The 17,733-nt window shown below is 41.2% G+C and overlaps 1 protein-coding gene across 3 annotated transcripts in view; it reads right to left on the reverse strand.

Moving 5' to 3' along the window:
- PTPRM (protein tyrosine phosphatase, receptor type M) overlaps positions 1–17,733 on the reverse strand; it is a 466,311-nt gene that overhangs the window by 72,513 nt on the left and 376,065 nt on the right. For all 3 annotated transcript variants that reach the window (XM_006763285.2, XM_015563601.1, XM_006763284.2), the window contains 3 exons: positions 14,801–14,888; positions 4,288–4,364; positions 256–292 (listed from right to left, as the gene is read on the reverse strand). In XM_006763285.2, coding sequence (XP_006763348.1) covers positions 256–292; positions 4,288–4,364; positions 14,801–14,888 — 202 coding nt within the window. The remainder of the gene's footprint in view (positions 1–255; positions 293–4,287; positions 4,365–14,800; positions 14,889–17,733) is intronic.

The raw sequence follows: 17,733 nt of genomic DNA on the forward strand, positions 1-17,733 counted from the left end.
CCTAAGGTAGAGAGATTTAATTCAATAATGAACTGATGAATATAATTCTTATAATGATCTCAGTATTAAATTCTAACTAAACCATTACATAGCAGAACTTCTGCTGTTAAAACAAGGTGTATGTGTTGGTGACTAGAACTGCAATAAATGGTGCTATAGCAAAATGCAAATATCCGAGGGAGGGTGAAATAGGTACACAATGATACAGAATGGGCAAATAACTGAAGAAAGACATTAAAGCTGAAATAAACTTACCTTGGGTAGCAATATAATGATTGGGTCGATGATAGCCCTAAAAATAAAATGAGAAAGAATATTTCACAAACCTAAAATTAATAAGCAGCACAGAGGTCACATGCTAAGTTTGCCAAAATGAACGCATCCACAAATACCAACAGTTGCATCACTTGAAAGTTAAATGATCAGACTAAGTGCCATTGAGTCCCTCTTAATAAACAAAGGTGCATCAAACACTACAATTCTGATGCTTGCAGAGTGGGTGTGAGTAACTGAATTGCACACTAGCTGTGAGATGATAGATGAGCAATAAACACCAACAACTTATGGATTCTCCAAAATAACATGACCATGACTCTTAGTAGAGTGAAAATAGGCTGAGAATGTACAATAGAATTTCATTTATGGTTGGGCATTGTTGGCAATGTGCCAAGGCTTGACCACGTATTCTGTTATATTGGTATAGGCAGTTATATCAATAGTAATACTAAACATCATTCTTAAACACTGCTAATACCATGACATGACGCTGTAGCAGAGACCAGGAATTTAAAGAGGCAGCAATTAGATAAGACCCCCTTCCTTTCACTGTGACCCTATATGAAGGGGAAAGATGAAAACGGAGACCACATAAAGAAGGGGGCAAAGAACACTGTAGAATCAATATCTGGGAAAGATAAAGTCAACTTAGAGAAAATTACACACAAGAAACATAATGTCACCACGGACCTTAATACTTTCTGTCTCTGTCCCCTGAAATGACCTAAAATACTGCACCCAAAGCCGTGTGGAAAACAGAATGAGGAAACTTAAAGAGGAAATATGGATTTTTTTAGATAACTTAAATGCATATCTGTTAGATTGTTTTGCTCTTAAAAACAGGTTGAACAACAAAATAACAAAAAATAAAAGCAAACACATTCTTTTGTACAACTGACCTGCTATGTGTTTCAAACATAGAATCATGGCAAAGATTAAATACGATTATTTAGATGACCCCTCACTTCTTGCCAGCTGATGAACTCCACATGGCAAGATCCTGGTCTAATTCATTTGCTCTATATGTTGGTGCTAGCAAGGTGCTAGGAGATAGGAGGAACTCATTTGTAAACTGAAATAATCCACACAGTCCATTAATGACCTATATTGCTAAACACAATGGCCATTTTTCAATCCTCATCTAATTGATCTATCAGCAGCATGAACACAATTAATCCCCTTGAAATACTTTCTTTGTTGGCTTCCAGGATAGAACACTCTCCTGGTCTTCCTACTCCCTCCCTAGCTACCCTTCCTTATTCATTTGTTGCTTCCTCCCCTTCACCTGGATGTGATGTTGATGTGCCGAGTTCTTAAGACTCTTTCTTCTGTCTACACTCACTTCTTGTTGATCTCATTCAGTCTCATGGGCTTCAATACTATCTGTGCATGGATGAGTCCTGCATTCTTACTTCCAGTCTTGGCCTTTCCCCTGAAATCCTGATGTGATATCAATTGCCTACTTTACATCTCCACTTGGATGTTTAACATTTATTTAAAACTTAAAACTGGCCAAAACCTGTTTGGCTCAGTGGATAGAGCATCGGCTTGCGGACTGAAAGGTCCCAGGTTCGATTCTGGTCAAGGGCATGTACCTGGGTTGTAGGCACATCCCCAGTAGGAGATGTGCAGGAGGCAGCTGATCGATGTTTCTCTCTCATCGATGTTTCTAACTCTCTATCTCTCTCCCTTCCTCTCTGTAAAAAATCAATAAAATATATTTAAACAAAATAAAAATAAAACTTAAAACTGGACTCATGTCCTATCTACCTCCTACCTGAATCTGCTCCATTCACAGTCTTCTTCTCAGATAATTTTAACTCCATTTCTTGAAGACATTCTGACCCCTCTCTTTTTCCTACACCCCATAGCCAATGTGCCAGCAAATCCATTGTCTCTATTTTCAGCATAAATTCATCATCTGACCATTTTCTTACCCTCCAGTACCACCACTCGGCCCAGCCATCATCTCTCTCTGATTGCTTCCACAGCCATCTAACAGGTCTCCTTGCTTCTACTCTCGTCCATCTGCAGTTCATCCTCTTCACAGCTGCCGGATCATGTCATCCCTCCATTCAAATCCCTCTTATGACTGCCCATCTCATAGTAAAATCCAAAGTACTTATGGCTGTTTCTATCACCTGGCTCCACGACCTCTCTCATCTCATCACCTACGACTCCCTTTCCCTTCACAACATTCTACCAACACTCACCAGCTTGTTTTTCTTCAAATTCGCCAGGCATCCTCCATATCAAGACCTTTTCACAGCTGTTTCTCAGCCTGGAATGCTCTTCCCCCGGACATCTACATGCTCAATCTCTCATTTTCCTTTGCTCAAATGTACTTTCTCCGTGGAGCTGACTCCAGCCGCTCTATTCAAAATTGCAATCCATCTCTGCTGGTCTCCTTATTCCCCCTTTATGGCTTTTGTTTTCTACACAGTACATACTACCATCAGAATAACTGACTTCTTTCATTTTTTGGCTCTTTCTCTCAATTGGTTCATCAGCTCCATTAGTTTAGAGGTTTGCTTTTCGTTTTGGTATGAGTTGTTCACAGTTATATCTCCAGTATCTAAAACAGTGACTGGCATGTAATAGGTGCTCAATAACATCCTATTGACTAAATGAATAAAGAGGCCCTGAATACTGACTCTTTGCTATGTTAAAATTAAAACTAATAAATCTGGTAGTTGCATTACTTTTATGTCTTTCTTCCTCTGTATTGCTACCCACCCATTTTTTAAAAAAGCTTAGTTCAAATTACCTCCATTACAATGCCTAATCTGATCACATTTACATCTTGAGTCAGATTCAACAAACACTTCTTAAGTGCTTGCAATATTTCAGGCATGTCCCATGTGCAGGGAATGCAAAGCTGAGTAAGACATTGTCCCTGTGCTCAGGGATTGTAGGAGCTGGAATTGGAGTATGAAGGAGATTCCCTTGGAATACCCCAAAAGAAGGAGTGTTATAGAGAAGAGGTTTCTTCATCTTCTGAATTGCGAGGCTTCAGGGAGAAGGTAACAAACAGGTCTTGCATACCTCTCAGTACTCATGTTGATCGGCTGCCTCTTGCATGCTGCTCACCTGGGACCGAGCCCCCAACCTGGGCTTGTGCCCTGACCAGGAATCGAACCATGACCTCTTGGTTCATAGGTTGATGCTCAACCACTGGGCCACACAGGCTGGGCTAAAAATAACATTCTTATAGTTATTTTTAGGTAACTCTTGGAGATTGTAATACTAGGACTTTTAATAGCACCTGAGTAATACTCAACCAAGAAAATAAAAGAATATATATATATAAACTGCGCATGGAGGTATTGGTGGACTAGGGAATAGTGTGAGGAACTGTAAGAGGGCTGAAATTCGCTTAATGTAAACTTGGGCTGTAGAGATAACAGCAGTTTTCCCTCGATTTTCAGTCTACTTTTGATTTCATTCATTCTTCCAACTGAAAATATGCTGCCACCTAAAGAATTTATTCTAATGTAAGACATTAAGTTAACATGATGCAGAATGAGCAAAGAAGCAGTCTTCAATAATTAAACAGCTTGCATATTTAAGGCCATGTCTTGCGTGCATCAGAAGTCCTGGTTAACAGCTGCAGACTACTTTGAAGGCAACTTAAAAGTGCAGTGATGACAAGAGATGGCAAATCATTGAATTAGGAATTAGAGAGTTTTGTCCTCTTAATATGCAAACAGATTTTTTTTAACGTGTCAAACAATCTAAGTTGTTGACAAAAAATGGAAATAACATTTTCTGAGTCCACATTGACATGGGATGGCAAAAACGGCACTGAATGTTACAGAGAATTTGCCAGCAAAGAGGCTGATTTGAGAAAGGAGTGGCCAAGCCCTCACTGTAAACTTCTATGGTGTATGGGGCAGTGTTGGTGTGAGTGCTTCAGGAACCGGACCAACATGTGTCCACCCGGCCTGTGCATGCACACCATGTGGTATGTGTCAGAACAGGCAGGCTTATTGACAGTTTCAAGGTACATACATCGATATAATTCCCATTGATGTAGTCTGAGTTGTTGTCTCCTTCTAAGGTCTGCAGCCTCACCCGGGAATGATCATCTGAAAAGGAAAAGGAAAACAATTAACAAAAGCAATCTGTTGAGATGCTCAGAGCCCGGGATTAAAAGAACATAACATGGAGACCATCAACGTCCATGCTGCTTTAAAGATAAAGAGTTAAATACCACACTTTCTACATTTCCTATTTTGCTATTAAGACTGGTAAGAATTTCACAGTAAATCTCATTAACTTATTCTTTGATCATTTATGGATATGTAGAGTTGGGGGAAGTTTGAAACTTCTACAGAAGAGTCCTCTGAATCACAACGGAATTTTTTTTCTTGGATTGAAAGTTTAGTAACTTCACTAAATCACATATAAGCCCTGAGATTTTGAAGGCTGCCTATGACATCCACCTTGACAAATGATGGTTATAAACCACAGCCCAGCCTTCTGGGAGGTGAGGACGTGGTTCTAACTTCAGTCATCGTCCATGATTTCTCTAAGCCCTCCCTCTGTACCTGAGGGCATACAGTCAGGTAGAACAAGGCTCTCCCCATCAGTCATGTGACTAGATGAGACTCAATTATGCCAGCAAGCCTGAGCAATGCATCTGGAGAAGGGAGTGACAGCACATGCCTCAAACTGGGCTACTTTAAGGATTAAACGAAAACACATTTAACACATCGTGCCAAGCATGATGTCCGACACACAAGTACTGGATAGGGGTTGTGTTTATGGTATTAGTCAACTATATTTAAATTATTTTCTGAATGAAAAATTTTCTCCACAAAGACCATTGAGAAATCTCAATTATTTCCTTGAAAATCTATATTTTAAAAAGAAAAGTTCAAAAAACCCTATAAGGCCAGATGTTTTCCTTTTTGCTCACTGTTCTATTCCTGACCCCAAGATTAAGGCCTGGAACATACCTGGGTTCCCCTCCATTTGTTTTTTTAAATGAATAAAGTGAAACTTTTATTGTGTGAAAAATCTGTGATATAAAAACTATTTTCCTAAATGAATGCTGTTTTTAGCAGAGAAATCTTTCCTTCCAAATAGATGACAGTAACCCAGGACTGGACGCAAAGGCAGTCAGAATTTTTCTCAGGGTGACCTGCTTTACCATATTTTGCTCAAAACCTGAGGCTCCCTGTCCATAGATTGCTCATGTTGTGGGGGAGGTGGGCCAGGGAGGTACAGGGTATGTGTGGATTGTTATGGCTTTTGTATTTGTTAGGAGAGCCGGTGCACACACACAGCTATTCCAGGGTGGAGCTATAAGCATTCCGCAGGTAAAGCCACTTGAGCCTCCCGGATGAAGGATGTTACAATAGAACTGAATCATGGCGGTTCTGCACACATCGGGCTTTTAGTCAGCTCCTCTGGAGGGAGATTAGGTTTACCTCCCTGTAGTCCTCGACTTTCCCTGGGCAGTTTTTTAAAAGGCAGGCCCTGTGTTTACAGCCACCCAATCTTTAGAAGCAGGGCTGTCTTAGGATCTATTGCACCTCCTTGTCAGAATCGCCATCCACAGTTTATTTCTCTTAGACCTTCGGGATAAATGCCGCCCATTCCCCATGATTTACTACCCCCGGGCTTCTCAAATTGTTCACAATGTTCTCATTAAGGACTTCAATCTCTGACAAGACGGCGCTCTCATCTCCCATAAGCAGCGCCTTTGAAAGAAAGTTTCCCCATCATCTCCTACAATTTAGTCAGTTAACCCCTCAATTTTTTTAAAAAAATTTGGCTGCTACTTTTCCAAATTTAATTGCTCTACTCCTCTGATGATGGAGCAAGATATGTGTACAGAGTATTTCCTGAGCAGACTGAGATTCTTTTTCTTTTTCTTTATATGCCTAGTAGTATCTTTATTTTAAAGTTGATTCTTCTAGATTATAACTTCTTATGATCAGAGGCCACATAATGTCCATTCTCAATATCCCCAAGAGGCCTGGCTGGCATGGCTCAGTGGTTGAGCATCGATCTATGAACCAGGAGGTCACAGTTCAATTCCTGGTCAGGGCACATGCTCTGGTTGCAGGCTCAGTCCCCAGTGTGCGGTGTGTGAGGGCATCCGATCAATGATTCTCTCTCATCACTGATGTTTCTATTTCTCTTCCTCTCCCTTCCTATGTGAAATCAATCAAAATATATTTAAAAAATAAAGAACACCTTAGCCAAGGCCACAGAGCCCAATCTCAGCCCGGGCTGTACTGCGACATGTATCAGTCCTGCCCAACACCCAGCCGGTGAGCACAAAGCAGTGAACTCTGCCCCACTAATGAACATGGTGTTGTGATGGTCACAGATCCACCCTTAGAGCAGGTAAGCTGTGATCAGGCGAGTTTCACTGGGGCTCCCAGGGTGTTGGCAAGGGTCCTGCTCTGGTTTTATGAGTGTTTACTTTACAACAATCTATTAAACTGTCTGTGGATGTTTTATACCCCTTTCTGTACCTATATTTCACTATTTAAAAATAAGAGGTCACATGGAGGACAGTATGCTAAGTGAAGTCAGCCAGTCACCAAAGGACAAGTACTGTAAAACCTCTTATATGAGATGCTAGAGTGTTCAGAATCACAGAGACAGAGAGTAGAATGGGGGATGGCAGGGCTGGGCGGAGGGGCGTAGTGAGTTGTTGTTTAATGGGCACAGAGTTGCAGTTTGGGAAGATGAAAAAGTTCTGGAGAAGGATGGTGGTGGTGGCTGCACAACAATGCGAATGAACTGAATGAACTGAACTGTACACCTAACAATGCTCAGGATGGTAAGGTTAATATTACATGCATTTTACCACAAGAAATTGAGAGTCCATTCTCTCCATCCCTCTCTTGTAGAACACTCCTTCATGTTCCCCTTGAACCCCAGATATCCTAGGAAACAGGTCTTTCAAAGGAGGAAAGGGAACCTCATGGACTTGCAGTCTGAGAGTCCTCGGGAGTCCCTCTGTTGGGCAGCCTCTCCCGAGATGGGCTAGTCCCCTTGACAACATAGAGGCGGAAGTAGCAGTGACTCTATAGCTCGCGACTAGAGGACAGATATCCTATGCTATTCATGTGTACTTAGTAGATATGTTTAAGAACTATTGAAATGAGGTTTATGGAGTATTTTTTCTTTTAGTGATAAAATGTGTGGTTTAGAGTAAGAACTAAGTAAAAGTGAGCTGTTGCTTGTATCATTACTGCCAATGACTTTATTCAAGACCTGATGATTTTTCACCTGGACTACTGCATTCTTGCCTCTAGACTCCTCCCTCTCTAGTGAATCCAGGCTGAGATCGTCTTTTCTAAACCAGAATTTATTCTCTCCCCACCTAGTTTAAACCATTCAATGATATCAACAGGGAACTAATGACCAGTGGTCTTATAAACCAATAGACTGTGAGGCAATCATAAAAAGGATTACTCTGCCTTTACCTGGAAAGAGCCCTGTGGCACACTGTAGAGTGAAGTAGAGCAGGTTACACAGCGGCATGTCTCAGGGAGTCTATCTGTATGAAACTCTATATATTTGTACATGTGTGTAGGGATGCATGATGGGATGACTGAAAGGATAGGTTTTCTGCTGGGTGGGAAAATTTGGGGTGATATTTACTTCCATCTTTGTGATTTTATGTACTACTTCAATTTTCTACACAGTTTATACTAATTTTATAGTCAGAAAGAAAACAATAGACCTATCTTTATTTAACAATAATAAAGCCATCAACTTCAAGGCACAGAACAAAAAGAGATTTGAAGGAAACAGAAAATAGAAAGCTGGGTTTGAATTTTATTGGTGAGGTTCTGGGAAATTTTCCCCAAGTTTTCATTACTGCACAATTTTTTTTAATGTGTATGAATGGCATTTATAATTGGGAAATAAAGAACCTACTTAGCCAGGGATGACTGGAATATGATCAAAAGCCAACTAAAATTTATGTTATAATTATAACTCAATGTTACCCATCAAGAAAAGTACAAAATCTGACATTTTGAGACACAATCTCCTTAAAGGCCTTGTTGCCATTCCTCTCATTTATTCCAAAAAGCCTTTACTATATGAACTAGGGCAAACATTGTATTTTGGGGGTAAGAAATAGGCACATAAAGACCTGTTATAAAGCATAACAAACTGCAGCCACATAGATCAGTGGGTCTCTCTTCCCAAAACAAGTATCAGCTATGAAATTCCTCAAGCTCAGAGATGGCTTGTGCTGTGGGGCATCCCAGGCATTTGTTTTGTGAAGTGGCCCCTCCACGTTGAGGGAGGTGAGGAAAGCCATGGAGAGTTCCGTTGGAAAAATGCCTTTCTCCAGCCACTCTCATGGACCGTGCACGGAGCTATGATTTCAGGGAGGTCAGGTGCTCCCTGCAGCCCAAGGTCACCCATGTTTAAGCCCCATTTAGGAAAAAAACTAACAAAGTCTGTGAAATCTCTATGTATAAATGTTTCTTGGTTTTTCTGTTTTTTGTTTGTTTGTTTTTTTAGTTTTAATAATCACAAAAGGAAGTAACTACTCTTGAAGTAAAATTTAAAGTCTGTAACTACAGCTTTTGAAATATTTGAGTCTTTTATATATGATATAAATACAATGATAATCAGCTATGGAGAAATTCTAGCACTCTATACAGATTGTGAAAAGCATTTGTAAATATAAATTAATAAGTAATGTGATGAATAACTACATGTTAAAATTACAAATAGAATTTTAAGCTATATAAATACAGATTGATGGAAATGGATAACTATTCATACTGTTACCAAATTGATATCGTTTTATGTCAGATACAGATACTGTGCTTAATATAGTTCCAGTTTTTCTATCATGGAAGTAGGAGATTTGTATACTTTAACTTGGCAAGAGAAACAATTAAATGGATGTTTTCAGTGTAAAAAAAAAGCATAACAAACCACTGCTCACTGATGAACAATTATAATCTGCTGGTATGTATGTGTCCATGCATGCATGTATTTATAAATGAATATGCATGTATGCATGTGTACATTTGTGTGTTCATGTATGTATGTATTTTTGGGTGTTCATGCCTGTATGTTTGCATTCATACAATAGAAGTGGGATAATGTGATATTTAAAACAGGTCTCTATGCTTTCAGCTCCTGAAACATGTTACTGATGCCATTTTCTTCAAGTAATATTACATTTAAAACACTGCTCAGTAGCTTCAAATATTTTACAATTTTCATACTAAACACAACAGATATGGGCAACAGGCTTGCTTGCATGTGATTAGATATTACTACAGCAGCAGAAGTGAATCATATCATTGATAATCTTTCACCTCCAACCAATTTGTTCTTTCTGCTAAATGTTGATAACATATTTAAGGTAAATTAAAATCACAGTGATCTAAGTAAACTTTGCCCTCTGAGAGGAGATTGGAAATTAATTTTAATTATGATTGATCTTCAAATAATGGCTTTGCTCCTCCTGTGGTTATATTCTTGCTGCTGCACTGGTTTCATGGTACAAGACACAGAAAAGCCAAGTACCTTCTGGAAGTGCCTGGTGCCTCACCCCTGGGTGAGCCTGGCTCCAGCCTGGTATCCCTGCTTGTGCCCACCTGGGTGCTCAGGCCATGCGGGCTCTGAGCATGAGGCAAATAAGGAAACAGTGAGTATAGCGGTGGGGGGCTAGTGTTAAACTTCAGTCTTGCTGTTGGTTTTAGGTGCTACTAATTTACTCTTGCCTTGTTTCTCTTTTTCACTTAGACATTTTCAGAAATTCCAATTCATTATTCTTCAGATTCTCAGTAGGACCCCTGACTTTTATTTTGCCTGATTTTTCTAGATTTGCTTTTTGCCTTCCTAAACCTGGTGTAGCAATCAGTTTCTCCCCTACTCTCATCCACCTGAATTTTCATCCCCAAAGCTCTCCCTGCTAGTCCATTCTTATGTAACTGAACTAGAGTTCAGTTTTCCGCTCCTCCCTTCACCTGCCTTTAAACCGAAGCCAGGCCATGACGGAGTAGAGTCCTTAAACGTGACACTGTAGGAGTCACTCACATAGCAGAGAGAAGCACCTGGCTATTAAAATAAAATCCTGGAAGAGTGGTCTTCAGCAGGGACCCTCAAGATTGGTTGAAAGAATCAGGTGGACAGACTGGCAAAGCTTTCACTTTCTTCTTGGCTATGTCACAATTAGCCGGGAAAATGGATAGGAGGGCATGGGTAACCCAATCGAAATGGAGACCAAGCTCAGTAGGGACCCCTCTCTTCTCCTTCAAAAAGCTGTCTGTTCTCACTGTCTTATCTTCACTCACTGGCCTCCTCAACTTTCACCCACTGCATTCATAGCAGCTCCTGCTATGCTCATGAGCGATCTCCTCAGGTTGCTACATCACAGTCTTCTCTGCACATATTCTGGCAGGACACTGTGGCATGCCCTTTGCTCCATGGTGCAGTGCTCCTCTGTATGGGTGGTTTTGTCTGAGTATTTCTCCTTATTAAAGTCCCTCTAGACTCCCAATGCCCTCCATGCTCCCTCCACAGATAATCTTTCCATGTCAATGGCTTCCACTTCCACCTGAATACCCAAGATTCATTAATTTGTATTCACGCTCAGACGTTTCTCTTTGGGGTTTCAGAGAAGTTTATATAACCACCTACTTGGTATCTCATTTAAATGTTTCAAAGGCATCTCAATATTCCCCAGATTCAACTAATATGTTTTCCCTGCTACCACCAACATCATGCCCACCTGAGCTCCCCTCCTATCTGAGTTAATAGTAATCCTTCCATCTGTCCATCCATCAAACTGTCCTTCTATCCACCCATCCATCCATACTCCTCCTAGCCAGGAACACCGGAGTCACCTCACTCTTGAGTTCCCTACCCACATGCTATCCATTCAATTTGACCAATTATGTCTCTTGAATGCATCTACTTATCTTCTTTCTAGTCCACATTATCATTGCTTCCTGCCTGGGTTACTGAATCTCTTAACTAATGTCCCCTTCCACTTAATTATTTTACATTATAGTTAGATTAAATTTTCCAAAGGCAAATTTAATTTACAAACCTCACCCCTTCTCCTAAAAAAAAAAAATCCTTTAATAAGGTTTTCCAGGTTCTTATCTTAAGACTAAAATCCCTAATCTCCCCTAGAAGGCCCTGCAGGTCTGACATCGGCTTCCCTCTCTCTCTGGCCACCGGCCCTCCCTCACCCCTCCCAGCTCCAGCCACCACCTGGCCTTCCCTCAGTTCCTCAAATGCAAGGGTTCCCTCATGCGAAGGGGCTGGTCCGCTTTCAGTAGAAGTAGTCTTCATTTCACGTCCTCAGGGAAGCCTTCTCACACCTCCTAAACAAGTCTACCCCCCACTATGGGGTTTCACAGTACCATGTAGCTCTCTTTGTGGCCCTTTATTTCATTTATTTGTATAATCACTTAGTTCATTTGTACAATCATTTAATTTTCTCCTCCCACCCGCAGGAATGGCAGTTTCCTGAGGGTGGTGCCTGTGTCTGTTGGGGCTCACTGCAGTCACCCAGCATCTTCACACCTCCCACCTCCCACCTCCCACCTCTCCCTTTGGTCAAGCTCACTCGGCTCCAGTGACATGGCTCCTTGTTGCCCCAGACACCGAGCTGAGGAAGAACCACCCTCTCGGGGCCTCTGCTTGGACCGGCTCCCTTCCTCACCTGCATCAGGTACTACCAGCATCTTCTCCTCTCAGGGACTGCATTGACCACAAGGCTGTCTTTCTGTTACGTGTCTCACTTTCTAATATACACATTATACAGTTTACTTAGGGGTTGTTTCTCTGTTTGCCCCACACGCATGTTGAGTGCTATGTGGACGAAGAATTCTGTTTTGTTTCCTGCTCTCTCTTTGACACCTAGGATAGTGCCTGGCATGTAATAAGCTCTCAATAAGTATCTGCTGAAAGAATTTCTTTGGCTTGGCATGGAGCCTGGCACACGTCAGATCAATGTGTCTTTGTTGACTGGACCACAGGAAGGGGGAGGGAGCCTGGGAAGGACCTGCAGGTTCTGGCTATGACCTCTAATTGCCTGCCACCAGAAAAGAGGACTCTTGGATGTAAGGGGCTTCCATGAGCTGGGAGATTTGATATATGTCTTAAGTTCCGACTTAATTATAATTAAGAGAGTATCAAGAGGGTTATGCTTACGTGTGTGGTGTACTAATGGTGGACTGGGTATTAGTTTGTATTTGGAAAGGGCTAGCTCAGCACGGTTATAGTGTAAATAAGAAAAAAGTTTAACTTACTTAAGAGCAAAAGCCAATAAACAGTTTTAAAGCATCATTAAAAGCATTTTAGATTCCAACACGTTTGCAAAACAATGAATGTGATCATTACTAGTACTTCTCATATTCTCAGAAAAGCACTAATGAGAATCTCTAAGATATGTTGACTGAATCCCCCCATTGCTCATCCTAGTTAGTGGTGTTATTCCCAAGGCCTAGGTGCTCTGAAGCAGGCTCCCCAGTTAATGAAATCATCTTTCCGCAATTATATTCGTTTGTGTCTGTGCCTGTGTGGGAGGCCATAACAGTGCTATTCTTCTCTATGACTTAAAGAAACAGCCAGTATGGTGTGTGTGTGTGTGTGTGTGTGTGTGTGTGTGTGTGCATATATATATATGATTTAGATACATACTTTGATTCTTTTTATTCCTCAAATCCTTCCACAACCTGAACAATTCCAAAGATGACCTTACACTGCCATAACTGAAGACACACAGACAGTCTCAGAGGGAACAGTTCCAAATGATGGCTCTCAGAGGGGCCCTAGGCACTGCACTGGCTTCATCAGATTCACCTGGGAAGCTCACACCCGGCTGGGACACCTCCTTAGCGAATAACTCAGCCTGTGAGGTCTAGCATGGAGAGTGGGCAAGGGCTGGCGCCCGACAGTTCTGGTATTTAAGCCAACAGTAGTGGTATTTTGGCAGCCATATGCAGTATTGAACTCACCCTAGTTAGCTGGGGTGGGTTAACAGTAGTATCTAAGTATTTGGATACCCTACTTTAGAAGTATGAGTAATGGTTCGGCAGGTGATCTAAGTGCTATCTCAGGACATGCCAGCACAGAGCCTTATATGAAATCATATTGATGACCACAGACAGCTCTAAAGAGACTTTAGAAAACAGACACTAGAAGAAAAGATAACCATTTGAAACAACACAGATAAACCTGGAAGGCCTTATACTCTGCGACATAAGGTAGGCATCAAAAAGAACAAGTGCACGATCTCATTTACATGTGGAGTCTAAAAAGAATACATAGAAGCAGAGAGCAGAACAGTGGTTACCAGGGGTTGGGGGTGTGGAGAATGGGGAGATATTGGTCAAGGGTACAAAGTTATGTGGGATGGGTAATTCTAGAGATGTAATGTGCAGCCGGATGACCATGGTTAATGACACTGGGCTGAACCTGGAAAGATGCTGAGAGAGTAGTCCCTCCGTTGCACCAGCCACATTTCAAGTATTCACCTAGTAAGTGGCGACTGCACGGGAGAGCGCAGAAAGGCCATTTCCAGAATCCCAGAAAATTCCACTGGCCTGTGCTGCCACCGAATCTCTACAGTCCTACTAAGCAATGTGAACTCAGGCAAATCAAGTTTAATTGCACTTTCATAATCAATAGAGCTAATATATTGCTCCCTGGACTATCCAAACCTTTCAAGTTTGTTCTTTTGTAAGTAATAAGACATGAGGAGCTAGATGCTCCCTGGGTCTATTCCTGCTTTTTTAAACTTTATTTATGTCTATTTAGAAATAGTACTAATTCTGTGAGTACCTTGTGCACACTTGGTGCAGATGGTGTGATTTAGAGCAGTTTCATGCAGGGGATGGATGGCTTCAGCCCTGGGAGAGGGAGGCTCATCAATCTACCACGTGTCCCAGCATCGTTACGGAACATTAATGAGGTTGGGCTCAATTTAAAAACCGTCCAGGGCATTATGGATTGGTAACATTCAGTTCCACAGGAACTGGAAATTTCTGAGATACAATCCTAGCTCTTTGGCTAATGAGTGTTGTGATATGGGGACTCTCATTTAACTTCTGCATTTCAGTTTCCTGTCCTTAAAATGGGGCCATTACTGACCCACCTAACCCAAGTGTCCGGAGGATTAATGAGTTAATGGTTGCGGAGAACTCGGAGCTCCTTACAGCAAGGCGAGCCGGGCGTCATTATTTCTAGTCATTCCCGCGTCGCAGCTGGGTAACATTAGGACCGTTATGTTTACTCCTAAAACGCATTTTCTTTCTCAGCATTTTAACATTCCCGATGTTACCCACACCTTAAATCTAACAGTGAAACTAGCCCCATAGCTAGACACACTGACATAGTGGGGGTATTTAGGCAGTTTTTCCTTCCTTTAATATGAACACGACGCCAGCGTCCCAGCAGGATGGAGCAGTAATTGCACTGTAAATTCTCACTGCTGGAGGCTGCTGGTCAATCTTCGCAGAAGCGGGAGGAAGTTACAGCCCAGCACAATTACACCGTCAATACTTACATGCAATGATATTCCCGTATCTGTTCTTCATTCTGTTCTCATCTTTCTTAGCAGAGTCCCATGGCGCAGACTGCCCTTCAAAGAAGCTCTGGAAGAAAGAGAAAAGTGACACCAAGAATGACAATGTGGCGCAGTAAACACAGGGTTTCAATGACACAGGATGGTCTGGAAAAATGTGCGAGGGCTCAGAAGGAAAAAGAACGTTCACGTGGATGAGATAATTGATGGAAGCGTTTTATATCTTAAACATTTCATTTAGCTTTTTGTTCTCTTTTAGTTCAGTGTTACAAACACAACTGGGGGCTAAAGGATGATCCCACAATTGATCGGCACAATCCATTAAAAATGGTTGTGTGTTCATCTCTGTTCTACTTTAATATTTAACACAGAAAAGTGGAACATTTTTTCTCAATTTCTGAATTATATTACCATTTTCCAATATCCTCCTAAGAGATATAAAAATATTGTTTTTCTTCCCAATTGCTAACTGAAAGAAGGTTATTTTTGGTTAAGACTGTGAAAGTAGGTAAGCTGAGACATCATGGATAAAATTCTTTAATAAATTCTGCTAGAGCTTAGATGTCCATTTATTTAAGGATTTGGTATTATTACACCCTGGGTCTTTAATCTTCATGTTATTAGCCATATATATATATTCTTTTTCTGTTCAAGTTATAATGAAAATGTCCTCTGCTGTCAGTTGACAAGTAAAAGAAACATCTGGGACTTTCATTTCCACTCCAGCCCACACTTATTTTACCTTCATGTGGTCAACTATATAAGGAGGTAATGAGAAGAAGTATGGCAGCAAGAAGCATTTAGTAAAACTGATTTCCTGTCTTTGCCTCGAGCTATTCTTATACTTCTTGGCACCAACTGGGAAGGAGAGAAGGAGGAAGACATGAAGACAGAGCAGATAAAAGAGCACCATTCTGAAATGTGTTAGGGCCCGGAACTCACATCCTCTTACATGCCCCAGATGGCTTCCCAAACACTCTCCTTAGAACTGAAGCTCTTTTAAAAATTTTTGTGTTGATTTCAGAGAGGGAGAGGAAGAGAGAGATAGAAACATCAATGATGAGAGAGAATCACTGATTTGGCTACCGCCTGCACGCCCTGTACTGGGGATGGGACTGCAACTAGGGCATGTGTCCTGACCAGGAATCGAACCATGACCTCCTGGTTTATAGGTTGGTGCTCAACCACCGAGGCACTGAGGTCGGGCTGAAGCTCTTTTTTACTCCCTAATCTCCATCCCACCTCTGGTGTTTGGCCACCATGGCTATTCCACCAATTACCAATAGTTAGTGATTAGTCTGTGGTTATTATTCCTTTTTATGAGTCCAGTTATACCTTATTAAACTGCTTTCTAGTACTGCTGTGTTAGGGGGGACTCACCTGCTCACAGACCCCACAGTGAGCCCTGCCCATCTGCATGTCACCCAGACCTGACCTCTTGGTGGATGGTGCTCAGCACATTTGGCTGTGGAGTCCCTGAGGACAGGGACTGTATGGTCATCATTATGTTTGTACAGAGCCTCTGCCTCACAGTAAGAATCCAGTCATTAGTTACTAAATGAATGAGCTAGTTGGTGTTTTTTTTTAATTATTTGTTTAAAGTATTACATATGAATCTTTTTTCCCCCACTGACCTCTCCTCACTCGTTCCCACCCCCACCCCAACACATGCCCTCATCCCCCTACTGTCTGTGTCCATAGGTTATGCTTATATGCATGCATATGAGTCCTTTGGTTGATCTCTCACACTCCCCTCGCCCCTGTCGTCCCCCTGAAGTTGGATGGTCTGTTTGATGCTTCTGTGTCTCTGGATCTATTTTAGTTCATCAGTTTATGTTGTTCATTATATTCCACATATGAGTGAGATGATATGGTATTTATCTTTCTCTGACTGGCTTATTTAGCTTAGCATAACGCTCTCCAGGTCCATCCATGCTGAGCAACTTGGTGCTTTGGGGACAGTCTGTGTGGCTTTGATCTCAAAATAAAGCCTTACTTCGGTGGCATAAGTGTGTGAGGGGTTTGAATGCTTGGAAAACCTGAATATGCACAGTTTGCAGATTTCATTCAGCCGCAGTTGGGGCCCAGTTTGTGACCTGCTATATAATACTGCTTTCACCATGGAGCTGAGCACTCCTCAGAGGCTGGCTGGAAAGGAGCACTGTCCCCAGGACCAGTACTTCCCCACAAGAGAACAGCAGGGCACACCCTTTTTATCCTGCAGGAGCAAAAAGCTAATGCTGCAAACATGAGAGTTAGAATTTTAAAGTGCCTGTCTTAATTTAGAGAACCTTAGTCATGACCATTATAGACACCTTATTAGCATAATAAGTTTTACACTACATTTATCATTTAGGAAAAAGCATGGGGGCATACCAGGATTCCACGTACTATGCACCTATAGCTATATTAGTAGATCCACACTATCCATTGCTAACTAAAGGGTAAAATACTCTATAATACAGGACAAATACAAGTAAAACATTTCCAGTTTACTAATAAGTAAATAGAAATATAAGCATTAAAGCACTAGTTAATTTCATCTAGAACAAGACCATGATGTCATCAGGGGGTTTATTAAAAAATGTAACTTTTATTCTGCTATAAAATATGCATTTAAAAATTGCTTCAGGGATTTTAAATTTATGCTCTCTTTCTGAATAGCATCTTTGTTATTCTATGAATGACTATTTCACAGTTGAGTAATAACTATTATTTAACTTCCCTTATAACAATTTAATTCTACTTTGAGCTTGTCGTGATGTAATTACCAATTTTGTCTCCCTCAGTCTTTCCCATCCATCTAAAAGTTTTCAAATTTTTTAAAATATATTTTATTGATTTTTTACAGAGAGGAAGGGAGAGAGAGAGAGAGAGAGAGAGAGAGAGAGAGAGAGAGAGAGAGAGAGAGAGAG

This window comes from Myotis davidii, unplaced genomic scaffold (assembly GCF_000327345.1).
Source record: "Myotis davidii unplaced genomic scaffold, ASM32734v1 scaffold78, whole genome shotgun sequence".
Taxonomy (NCBI): domain Eukaryota; kingdom Metazoa; phylum Chordata; class Mammalia; order Chiroptera; family Vespertilionidae; genus Myotis; species Myotis davidii.